At 40.5% G+C, this 12,862-nt stretch overlaps 1 protein-coding gene across 2 annotated transcripts in view; it reads right to left on the bottom strand.

Moving 5' to 3' along the window:
• The window catches only part of ano5b (anoctamin 5b), a 33,692-nt gene that overhangs the window by 5,801 nt on the left and 15,029 nt on the right, over positions 1-12,862 (bottom strand). For both annotated transcript variants that reach the window (XM_084069599.1, XM_084069600.1), the window contains exons 3-13: positions 8,367-8,474; positions 6,337-6,405; positions 5,781-6,065; positions 4,180-4,299; positions 3,220-3,335; positions 2,689-2,823; positions 2,333-2,438; positions 1,915-1,975; positions 1,261-1,412; positions 1,084-1,158; positions 322-550 (exon numbers count right to left, since the gene is read on the bottom strand). In XM_084069599.1, coding sequence (XP_083925725.1) covers positions 322-550; positions 1,084-1,158; positions 1,261-1,412; positions 1,915-1,975; positions 2,333-2,438; positions 2,689-2,823; positions 3,220-3,335; positions 4,180-4,299; positions 5,781-6,065; positions 6,337-6,405; positions 8,367-8,474 — 1,456 coding nt within the window. The remainder of the gene's footprint in view (positions 1-321; positions 551-1,083; positions 1,159-1,260; positions 1,413-1,914; positions 1,976-2,332; positions 2,439-2,688; positions 2,824-3,219; positions 3,336-4,179; positions 4,300-5,780; positions 6,066-6,336; positions 6,406-8,366; positions 8,475-12,862) is intronic.

Here is a 12,862-nt window from a genome sequence, read left to right as displayed (position 1 = left end):
ACTACTTCCTTTTCCTATTTTTGGTCAAAAGGACAAATAGTGCTTAAGTGGTTAATGATCAATAATTATAGTAAAATAACATGATATACTGTATATGATTCTGAAATTGGCATTCTGCATATTGAGAACTTTTGCTTTTGCTACGTAAAGTATATTTTTTTGATAATGCTTTTGTACATCGACTTAAGTAAGAATCTTTTTACACCGTGGAGAGGATGTAAAGTCTTTGCCAACATGTTTCGACCAGTTACAGTCTTCATCAGGGCGAGGACTGACTCCAAAATCAGAGTACTTCTTCCACCACTGGTAAAAACAACTCACCCATATCAGTGATCCAGATGGCCACCCTCTCATAGAAGAAGTTCAGAATGAGGATGATGACAAAGTTGATGCAGGAAGCAGTGACAGAGGTGGCCAGTTGTGGAGTGATGAGGCTCCCCACCAGTTGAATCTTTCTGGTCGGGCTGTCTTTCATGATGCTGGCAAAGGCTGCAAACACAGCCAGCCTGTAGGCTATGACTCCAATAATACAGGCCACTATCAGACAGACCTGTTGAGAGCGCATACACATACAGTAAAGCCTAGGCCTCATACTTGGCTACGCATCGTGTCTCGCACCAAAAATAGCTGATCTACAAGCTCACCATGCATCGCAGCGTGGCGTGTTGTGAGCTTGTAGATTGGCAATATTCGGTCCAAGACAATGGCGTGCATCTCAGCATAAATCAGGCATTAAGATGTTGGGAGATACAGCATCTGACTTATACTTGGCTGCACATTTACATTACATCATTACAGTCATTTAGCAGACACTTTTATCCAAAGCGACTTACAATAAGTGCATTCAACATAGGTAGGCAAGAAAACTACTAATCACATCATGTCTTGTACCAAAAATTGCTGATCTACAAGCTCACAATGCATCGCAACACAAGGTGTTGTGAGCTTGTAGCTTGTAGAATGCATAAAACACACACACACGCACACGCACACACACACACACACACACACACACACACACACACACACACACACACACACACACACACACACACACACACACACACACACACATTCAGTTACCCAGAAGAGAACAGTTGCTCCAGAGAGGCAGTAGCGGGCACATTTGCTGCTGATAGGCAGGTATGGCTCCATTTCCTGAAAGAGTAATCAACAATCAATGGATAACCTGGGCTTCATCAGTGAAAGATTTTTTTAATTGCATTCATGTCCATGTATGACCCAGGCAGGCATTAGTACCTGAGTGATCCTGTTGAGTCTCTTGTCAGTGCATTTGATTTCAAACTCGGGTCGCATCTGGAGTTGCTGCTGTTCCTCCTCAAAATCCACCAGATCCCACTCGTACGCCAGTCGGGCCTGACGCCTTTTCCAGAACTCCAGAAACAGGGTCACTGACAAAGGATAGGGAGAACGGACATAAGAATCTATCTTAACCACATTAACCCCTCCATCCCTATTTTGTACATTTTTAAACATGTAGATTTAAAAAAAAAAAAGCCTAGGCTAATGTGCTTAAGTTATAGTTTGTGTACGCTGGTGTCGTGCATCAAAGATAGCAGATCTACAATCTCACAACATGTCGCAGTGAGGCATGTAACCTTTTTGCCCTGCCACACCATCATACACAATTAGAATTTATGCTGAATGGTTAAATAAAACCTTTTGTTCAGAATTAGGCCTGATTAAAGCCTTCTCAACTAAAGCAACCACAGTAGTATGAAGCCAAAGCTACTGGAGGCAAGGACAGACCTGGGCTACAGCAGTATGGGGACAGATTGATGCTAGCTACGGTGTGAAAAGCCTTTAACTGTCCCAATCTGTCAAACAGTGGGGAATGCATTAGAACCACAAGCCAGGTTAAACACACTGAGGGCATCATGACCAGACACCTACCCCAAATCCCCATAAATATGGCAAAGAACACAGTCCCTTCATTATCAAACAGATGGGATTGCTGGAAGAGAGAGAGAGAGAGACAGAGAGAGCATGGCCCATTATAAGTTCCTTAGCAACCCAGAAAAAAAGTGACATGCTGAGATTTGGACACAAACATGGTGACATACTGCATACACAGAAGGGTGCATTTCACTTGGATTGATTGACTGTGGTTGACATGTCATTCCAGGGTCATTCAAATTGGGAATGAATGAAAAACAGGAACATGGGAATCATACATATCTTTCTGATAATATACCTTTGATTTTGATTTCAGACATTCAAATATATACAACTCAAACATATCATTATGAAAAGAAAGTTAGCATTGCCATGGTTTGCAAATTACAGCATTGAAAGGTTTTCCTTGTCTTACCCAGGATGAGAGACAGGTCGAGTTGAGTTTCCAGAAAGTGCACTTCTTATCACAAAGTGGACACATCACAATACTACCACCAATGGAGGCATCGCAGATCTCTTTACTTAACGACAAATAAAACAGCAGCATGAAAACACTTCTGAATCACAAAATAATGCAAAGACAATTGTAGTAGTATAAGTAGTATTGAATGGAATTGAATGCTAATTAGATTTTAATCAGTATTTGTCTATTGTAAATGTAAACCACCTTGCCACAAATTAATTCGTTTTAAGTGGCATATAAGTAGACCTTCAATCATTAGATTTAATGAATCATAAAGGAACTCACTGATGACCCCTGGTGGTACTGACCTAGAAATATTGTCATCATAGCTGAGCAGTCCATACACAAAACATACAACGCCTATGACAGCTGCAATGAACAACATCTCTGTGTAGAACCCCAGCCAGGCAAAGTAGATCCCGATCTTTTCTCCATAATACTTTCTGTAAACAATAGATTATGCGAACATCAGCGCAGATTACAAAATCACCACACAAAAAAACACACTGAACTGATGAAGCACACAAACAAGGTTTTAGTCATTTAAAATACGTAAAGGTGCGTAGACTGTTTGCCAATAAACTGTAATGCTGCTGCCTGATGCTGCTACTTTGTCATAGTCTGTTATGTTTAGTTGTATTTTCTATGTTGTGACTGTTCTGTGTTTTTTTAAGAGGACCACAATGGAAATAAGCCTTAGGGCTTTATTGTGTTTTTATCCTCGGTGATACTGTGTCTGCTATATGTTGTGGAAGTGCTGATGTGCTCTTCACCAAATAAATGTATTCATTCATTCAAGGTACATGAAAACTGACTATGTCCAGATATTACTTACTCACCTGATGAGGTTAAGAGGTTGTTCTTTATAGAAACTAAGTAACCTGGCCCAGTTTTGGTACAGATTATAGCGTTCACCCTCACATTCTGAATTTCTAGACTTTTTCCAGTATCGACTCTAAAAAGAGAGAGAGAGAGAGATGGCAGTGCATGAGGTGTTGCGCAGAAGTATAAACATCGATTTGAGATCAGCTATTTGACAGTGAAATTAATTGTTAATAAATCAGTTAATCGCTGTGAAATAATCTTTAAATCTGAGTATAAAGTTGAACTGAAAGAGAAGAATTATGACTAAATACATTTTTAACAGGGAACAAAAGGAATACAATTTCCACATTAAATTGAAAATAAAAAAATGTCCTAATGGATAAAGACACAAAAAAGCCAAAGTCTTGTTTCCATTGTGGTCCATTACATATTCAACACTCAAACACTGGACATACAAAAGTGCAATACCGTTTTTAAACAGGAATTTGAACAAGTGGAAGATGCCAAGAGACATTAGTGTATTTCCTTTGCTTCATGTTTTATGTAAAGCACATTGAATTGCCTAAACTTGCCTTGCTGTTGGGCAGAAACCTTATTTCAACTTAAAAAAAAATCATGAATAAATGCCCTATTTTATACTTCAATCATATTGTGAAAATAGCACATGTACAAGATTGCAATGCATTGTGATGCAACACAAAGTGAGTTTGTAGATTTTCTTCTTTTTTTTTTACAAACATGTTTGAAGAACTTCACCAATAAAGGCATGTCCACAAAAGGACGGCAGGTTCAGAATAGTTAAGATGTCTGTGGGCTTTATCAGTATTAACAAAGTATTAACACGAGCTTGTGACTAAATAACTACATCGGATTGATTGGAATGCAGGTTCTTTTTCCATTTCTTGAAAAGTAGCGCTTTTGGAATATACAAGTTTCACCCAACAGCGACGCCATTCTCTTTGTTGTTGCCTTACATCATGCAGTGGGAAGGCTGCGGTGTATGTCCCACTGCTGAGCAAACGCTTGATGCCTTTCTTGTCTTTCTCTTTGCGGTCCTCTTTGTAGTACTGACAGCGAGCCAGGATGTAGTAGACCTAACAACAAGGAAGGAAGGGGTTAAAATACTGGAGATTATTATGTCTGCATTTAGTTTTCCACTAGATTTAACAATTTCCACATAGTAACATATTCAGTGTTAAATCTGCGATCCACAACATTTATGTCCTTCCCAGGATTTGAACAAAGACATTCCATGCGGGAGATTGAAAATTTACACCAGTGAGATCAGTAGAGAAGGGAGACACACATCTCTCCAACCACTAGTGTTGTATTAAAATACCAAACCATACAGATTGGTTAAATAAAGTTTTAATCACAAAAAAACGCTATGGATTGTAACTTTAACTCTGAGAGTGTACAAATGTAACCAAATGACTTATGGTCATTGACTTAACAGTCGTAAGTGTCCATTTGGTAAAAATGGGTACATTTGTACACTCTTTATCATTAGTATAACCCATAGGGATAATCCATACTAAAAGAGCATTCATGAGCAAAATCAGTTGCATAACCAGTTTCTTGCATTGTTGTACTAACAACTGTACAATTGAACAACTGGAAACATTTATCCATATCCCCATAAATCCCCCTGAATCAATGTATCCACATATATGGTCTCACGTGAATTAGTCGGAATGGATTAGTTTACTACACTTAATGAATCACAGAGTTGCTCGTGTATATTCATGAAGCATCTTGCATCAGGGTCATATGGCCTAAGTCACTGGTTCTCAACCTTTTTCATGAAAACGGAGTGAGAAAGAGAGAGGGAGAGAGATCTCTGTCTCAGTGGAGCAGAAAGACGCATGTAATAGGATTATGGATAATCTGACTCTGATTATTAATTATAAGGAGGCGAGATAGTTCTACCTGAGGTAATGCCAGCTACTGTATACCAGATAGCGTTAGCTATTCATAATCGCCTCCTCGTCTCCATTAATAACACAACTTTGAGACCGATTGCATCCTAGATGTCCCGATGAATTCTGAATGGCTGTCAATGTTTTTATTGTTCGTAAAATCGCTCTGAAAGTGATCCAAACAATATAGTTTACCATTATTGTTGTAGTTATAGTTGTAGTGTGGACTCTGCCATCCACTTCAGTTAGAACAAATATAAGAACGCTCGCCCCAAAACACGCTCGGCCTGGGTCAAATCCGGCGATCTCGGAACGGTCACCACTAGGTATTCCTAAACGTAACCTCAGTAAAACTATGCCTAAACCTTACCTTATTCCTAAACGTTACCTCAGTAAAACCATGCCTAAGCATAACCTTATTCCCAATCTTAAACTCAGTAAAACTATGCCTAACCCTGACCTTATTCCTAACCTTAACATCAGTAAAACAAATACAAGAATACAAGAACCGCTGGGGGCGAGCGGTCCGCAGAAAAAATGGGGGCGAGTGTGTTTTGTGGTAAGCCTTCCAGTTACCATTAGAACGACTTGTAAAAGTTCTAGTTATCGTCCTCAGTGTGAATTCTGCTATGTCGACTTAAACAACTGCCACTCACAATTCTGTTTCTTGTGGAGGGTGGGAAAAATGTATCCTTGTCTTTGATGAGGAAGAAATCAATCTTGCCCTTGTCAAAAGGAGAGGTGAAATGGTCGGGTCCTGGATGCATAATGTGCTCTGGCAAGCGGAAGGGACGAGAAAGCCACTCCAGAGGGGCATCTTTGGCATGGGGGATGTCACTGGCCTTGAAGGGAACCTTGATCTTCAAAACATCCGCATAGGTGGCTAACACCTCCCATGGAGCATGGATCTTCAAGAAGTATGTCTTGCCATCATCTGAGTCCTGAGGGGTACACACAGGAGATAAGGTTTAGCTCCTGTCTAGTCAAATTTTAAATTTGAATTACCAAATACATCTCTGAATAATATCTTTAATGAATTTGTGGCAATGGTTGTATCTTAATTGCATAACAATGATAATGGGAGACATAGTAACCTCTCCCATAATAAACTAGCAATGGGCCATCCCTTTAAGATTTGTTTTACACAAGTTTGGTGCATTTCAACATTGAGAACACTAGGGGGCGGCAGCGTTCTGCCTTTGAAGATCTTACCGATTTGTCCTCTGTCTCCAGTTCCAGTCCTGCCTTCTCAAGATTGGCCTCAAATTCCCTCCTCCTCTCCTACAGATAGACACAACACACACACACACGCACGCACGCACGCACGCACGCACGCACACACACACACACACACACACACACACACACACACACACACACACACACACACACACACACACACACACACACACACACACACACACACACACACACACACACACACACAATCTGAGCCTTTATTCTTTTGTCACCTCTTCAGAATGTCATCTCATTCTCTGAGTAGAATAGAGAATAGATAAGGATCTTTCTTCCAATAATGCCTTGTCTCTCTAAGATGACAAAGTTAACTTTGTGAAAGTAAAATGTCATGTCCTTGATACGCTAAATTCTTCAATGAAGAGGAGAGAAGCTGTATCTCATGAAGGTCAGCTATGATGAAGGTCAACTGAACGCAGGCTAAGCCAAATGTTATTGTGAGGGAAGTGTGCTGATTGCTTCTGCGTGCGTGCGTGCGTGCGAATGTGTGTGCATGTGTGTGGGTTGAATATATTTGTTTTGGCTCATTGGTAACCCGAGTCTTTTTTTATGGTACTACAGTGTAAATCTTATTGCGTACTGTGGATTCCATATTTATGAACAGCTAAACTAACTTGCTGCCGACACTGAGACTGAGACATACTTGGCGGCAGGACAAAATCTGACTCATGTCTGTGGTATTAAAAAGACTATGTAAAGGGAAGAGCACTCATGAGTTTTGACTCATGAACTTATGACTTATATAACACGTATTTCCCAGAGCAAGAAAACTGAAAACCAAAGCTCTAATCACACAATGACCAAAAATATGTACTGTTTAAGTAACCTTTTAACAACTACATAGCATATTGTGTCCCAAAAGATTCTTCCATACAGGTATTAGACTCAGGGGGGTCGCTTCTAGGGGCTTGAATAGTATCTATTGAGGAGACAATGAGTTTCATCCAGGAATTTGTTAAGGCACCAAGGCAGAACTGCCAGTCAAAGCGAAGACTGGCCAATCCAATCACAGCGCGTCCTCACCGGACATGCTTGCAGAGACTCTTGGGTAATGAAGTCAAAGACGTTGGCTGCCATGTTATTTGGGTCCAAAGTGGCCACTGATACCGCAAACTGCACAGTGCTGCTTTAACTAAAATTAGCAGCTTCCAACTTCGCTCCCTGATGATGGGACTATTTAATTAGAGATGCACCGAAATAAAAAATCTTGGCCTAAGCCAAAACCGAAAATAGACATTTTTTTTTACCATTACTTTCAAGGCTGAGAACAGGGGGTGAGAGATGGACAGACACTCAGATACTGTAGTACAGTATGGGCGGTTTACTGTAAGAAAAGATGATTTTAAAAATCTGTAGAATTAATTCTAATGCAGATTTTACGTATTAGTCCTACCTACCTGCAGTAGGTAAGAGGTCTATATATTTCTATGCTTACATGCTCTCCTACTGTACTCCTTGGAAAGTCAGAATACGCATGGGACAAAGTTCATAATAATGATAATATGAAAAAGATACAGAGATGGATAGGAATTAAGAGCCAGGCAGACAAACGCAATGTGGAAGGGGGAGATGAATAGATATACGGAACAGAGTGACAAGTAGAGACAAGTAGGCGTTTGCACCAGTAGCCTACTTATTGGTCTGGTGTTTTTCACTGAGATGGAATCCCTGCAGGTGATGTATTTGCATTTTAACCTGATGTATATACTTCATCGTACAAGGGTGTGGCGCATCAAATATAGCCAATCTACAAGCTCACCTCACCTTGATGCGACACCCTCGAATGACCAAGTATGAATTAAAAAAAACTCTGATAATGTCAGGAACAACTTACCTGATAATAGGCTCTGGTCTTTGTAAAGGGCCTAGAGCTTTCTTGGAATATTGTGTCCATCTGTCTTAAATGTAAGGCAGTTCCCTGATAAAAGGCCAAAGTAATCAAAAAATGAACAGATGCCAAGTCTGTTCTTTTCTCCCACACACACCTGTTTCTTTTCTCCATCCTTGTCGTCTACATATGATAACACAAAGTCGATCCTACGCCGCCCGTCCCTGAAGAACACAGTGTCTTTATTTGGATGTAGATGATCAGTCTGTAAGGGAAAAAGAAAAACAATTAGCCATCCAACACTTAGAGAAGGGAAGAGTCACATGCAATTCGTTTTTTTCAACAGAATCTCTTGAGATATACTATACTTTTTTTTACGCAGTAGATACAGTAACTACAGGAAATGAAAGTGTCATGTGTCCAGATGGGTACTCAATACATTGTTATTAAATCTTTGTCTGCGTGGAGGCGCACTGACGCACCAATTAGGATAATCTCAAACTGTAAAGTGCAAGTAGAGAAAAAAACTTTTGACATAGACACAGTTTCAGAAGTAAAAACATATCTTTTCTGGGCTGTTCACAAATGATTAGAAAGAACTGGTCACTTTTTCACAGAAATTCTGTGAAATATAATGTCCGTTTCTGTCACGATCCGCTCCTCGGACCGTGGACTGTGACTTTATTATTTAGCCCTTGTCTGACCTTATTTGGTATTGGACCCTTTTGGCCACCCTTTCTGTTGTATTGTTCCCGGTTCTCCTTGTACTGTTATTTTGTAGTGATGTCCAAGTGTTTCCTGTTTTTTTTAGCCTAGTTAGTGTTTCCTGTCTTGTCTCACCTCCCTTTGATTAGTTATGTTCTCCACCTGTGTCCTGTTGTGCCCCAGCCAATCCCTGTGTTAATTGTCCTTGTTCTCACCTGTGCCTAGCTAGTCCTTGTCTATTTATATGCCCCTCTGTTTCCAGTCTGTATTGATTAATTATTGTTGTCACAGTGTTCTGTCGGTTACCTAGCCTTGCCTTGTTTTCCCTGTTTAGTTAATATAACCCCTGCGTCTGATCCGTTCTGTCTCCGCGTCACTGTCTGCGCTTGGGTCCTACAACTCCCTGCCTCGCACTGTGACCTTAAGACAAAGCTGTACAACAGTTTTTCTTTTTTTTCTCCGTGTTGTGGAAATCTCCGGTGAGAGAATAATGAATTGCTACTAAATTATATGTATTTTAGCAGATTTATTGGATACAATATATAGATGGCAATAATATAATGGAAAAAAGATGTCATGAAATGAAAATGACAGAAAGTAATGAAATTAAATGACAATAAAAGAAAATGGACAGCACCCGGTTTCCTCTGAAGGCAACGAGAGTCTGACACTGATGTACAGTGCCTGATCGAAAGCTAAATACAGAGTTCCAAGAGGATGCATACAAGCTTAACCCCAAGGATACACATGTAATCAGACGACCCTGACACAGTATTTTGGTTGTATTTGTCACTCGTACTCATACAAACAAGGACTCTCCATTCAGACATAATCATCCCTGTCACTACTAACCCAGACTGCTGGTCTGGGGAGGTGTAGACCATTGTTTCTCAGCGTCTGGTCCGGGGGCCACCAGCGGTCTAAACAGACCCGTACAGGTCGTAACTCTGAGAGTGTACAAATGGAACATGCATTTGTACACTCATAAACACTGAGGATTCTACAGTGTATATTGGGGTCCCAGAGATATATCTATTTTTTAAAGTGTATCAAATGGTGGTCCGTGGCCTAATGCATATCAAACTGGGGGTCCTTCAAATTTAAAAGCTTCAGAATAACTGGTGTAGATAACTATTGTTTCCTCCGATACATATGGGGTCGCCAGAGTTTATTTTCACCAGGCAGTGAGGAGTTTCATTGGGAGGGCGAAACGCATGCTGAGGAACTCAGCATGCCTGAACAGGCGTTCCGACCAACCTGTCCTATAGTATTCGCTAGTGCTGGACAGAGACCACCCTCCCCTTCCAGCTTCACAACCACAAACATGGCCAAGTGTCCATTGAGGATCTGGCCTCCACTGACCACAGAGGAGTAATCAAAGTTCAAACCCCAGTCTTCACAGTATGAGCAGGAGTTTTACCCCTGTGCCACCCGGACACCCAAACACATCAAAGATACTCCTGGACTATGTCCAGCAACTTGCAAAAGGCATGCCTATCATTATACTATACTTGGACTGAAACTAGGGAGGAGTCTGTACTCTCCCAGGCTGAATCTGAAATGAATGTCTTGAAACTTTTCCTTACCTTGGAATGCTTCATTATGGTGCAAATGTTTTTATTCATAATCTTCTCTTTAAAACACATTTCTCTAAGCCTTCTCCGTTTACTTATAACACAACTCCCCTAATAATGGACCACCATAAGCTTTTAGCCTTTTACGGAGTGTTAAAGTATGTTTTCATGAGGAGTTAGAAATGATTAACATATGAAACAAGTTCTGCGTTCTCTTATTTTTTGTTTTTGTTTCCCCTGTAATATGGGTTACTTGTGGCAATCAATTAAAGGCACTTGGGAGACAACCACTGCCATCTGGCTGCATTCCCAGATCATTGCTATTTCTACACTACGGATGTTCCACTATATCATGTTATGTTATGTTTATTTATTTGATATGGACATCACAATTATATTGGACGGAACCAGATGCATTGTTTACAGTGTATATAGCACGAGTGCTAATTTTCAACACCTGTCCACAGGAATCTTTTCTAAAATACAGTAACACCAATCTAAAACCCAATCAGGTACCAAAAAAAATAGCCTATATATATATATATATATATATATATATATATATATATATATATATATACACACACACACACACACACACACATCCTACTATAATTCTATAATCCTACTATAATTCTAGTAACCTCTGTAGTGGTGGTGATGAGTACGTGAGTGAAGATACCCGGTTCTCCTCACTGGCTGGACCAATTGCTCTGATTTTGCACACAGCCATTGACCATTACCATCTGAACGCAACTGTGAAGCCCGTTTTTCAATTTCATCAAATCTCAGCTTCTTATTAGTGTTTTTGTGTCAAACACTGTCGCCATGGTTACGGGGCTGCCCAGCTATGGGACGAACTGCCTCCCGGGTTGCCAGATCATGTGCGCATATCCCCCCACGGATGCGCTGCGCCGACCGGGTATGGTCTAGTACTAATAATTAACATCATCAAAATCAATATCAGACCCAATACAATTAACTAAACAAAAGAAGACATAATCATTCAGATAACCAATCAGTAACTATGTGAGCACAGTTGATTTGATTTCAACCATAATTTGAGTCCTCTGTAAAACACATTACCATCCGTCTCTAGTTTTAGGACCGTTTCCGTCTCTAGTTTTAGGTACATTTAGTCACAGTTCAGTCTAATTCACTGTAAAGAGTTGCAGACTCATTTCAAAGGCAGATTAAATGTCTTTAGACCCAGAAAATACAAAACAAAATATACTGTATAGTGTATACTGTAAGTGTTTGAAAAACCAGCTCCACTTTTAGTGCTTTTACAATTGAATTGTGTATTGGCCATACTTTATGGGCAAAATACAACACAGTATATTATCCTGACCTTAGAGGACATAATCTTTTCAGTTGGAACAGTAGCAGAGCCCCACCCTGCCTGTTTATCAGACCCTTACTGAACATCCACCCATGGGAGAAGTAAGGGTGGGGATGTGATTCCACATAAACATCTTATTTAACGACTGGTTAACAACATGCATTATAAAAACATAATTCATGCAAAAGGTTATGACATACAGTTCTTAAAAATACACAGCAAAAATCCTCAGTGTATTTTAACCCATTTGACTCTATTTTTACAATCTCGTGGTAAAATCCTCACTTAGCTACACTGTGGCTTTACCTTGCGGGCAGCCTGTATATCAGACATGGTCTGAAGCTAATGCAATAATCAGAGGAGCTCTTTGAGAGGAACAGATCTTGTGACTCAGCAAAGAGAGCAGTGAGTCAGCAGAGGGTCAGTCACTCTCCATAATGACATCTGATAGCTAGAGAAGGGGGAGGCTGCAGGCCTGAAGCACAGGCAGATCTACGGCCCAGGCAGTTTCACCACCCTGCTGTTGAATGAGCCAGCAGACCCAGTAACAGTTTCAGGACCATATATCATGCATTGGGGCCTGCAAGTTTTGGGGCTGCAAGTTTTGTTTCACTCAATGTTCTGCGTATGTGCAATATCGGCCACCACGGTTTGCCAACTTTCACGAGATTCACGAGGCCATCGGCTGTTCCGCACGAGTAAGCACTCACCTAGCGGCTCACTCGAGTGCACCTCAAGAGCCTCAAGGACTTGCTGTCGACGCACCTGTCTCGTTTTCAATTGTAAAAAACATAACCACTTCGTCAACATCTACAGACAGGGCGATTCATGATCTTTTACTATAGTTAGTTGTGAAACTGTCTTGGCTGTATATTTTCCTGCTCCAGGTCTACAGATGTCCCATATATACGTAGGAGAAACATGCCTTTAGATACACAGCAAATAACAACAGGGACTTTGGCAAGAGAACCCCCTAACAACTTGATTGATTATGACTGTTATGTAATAAGACTGATCCAAGCTTGGAGTTGG

This window comes from Gymnoscopelus microlampas (genome assembly GCF_963454915.1).
Source record: "Gymnoscopelus microlampas genome assembly, chromosome: 1".
In the NCBI taxonomy this organism is placed as follows: domain Eukaryota; kingdom Metazoa; phylum Chordata; class Actinopteri; order Myctophiformes; family Myctophidae; genus Gymnoscopelus; species Gymnoscopelus microlampas.
Note: the sequence above shows the minus strand (reverse complement) of the source record. Positions and strands in the feature narration are given on the sequence as shown.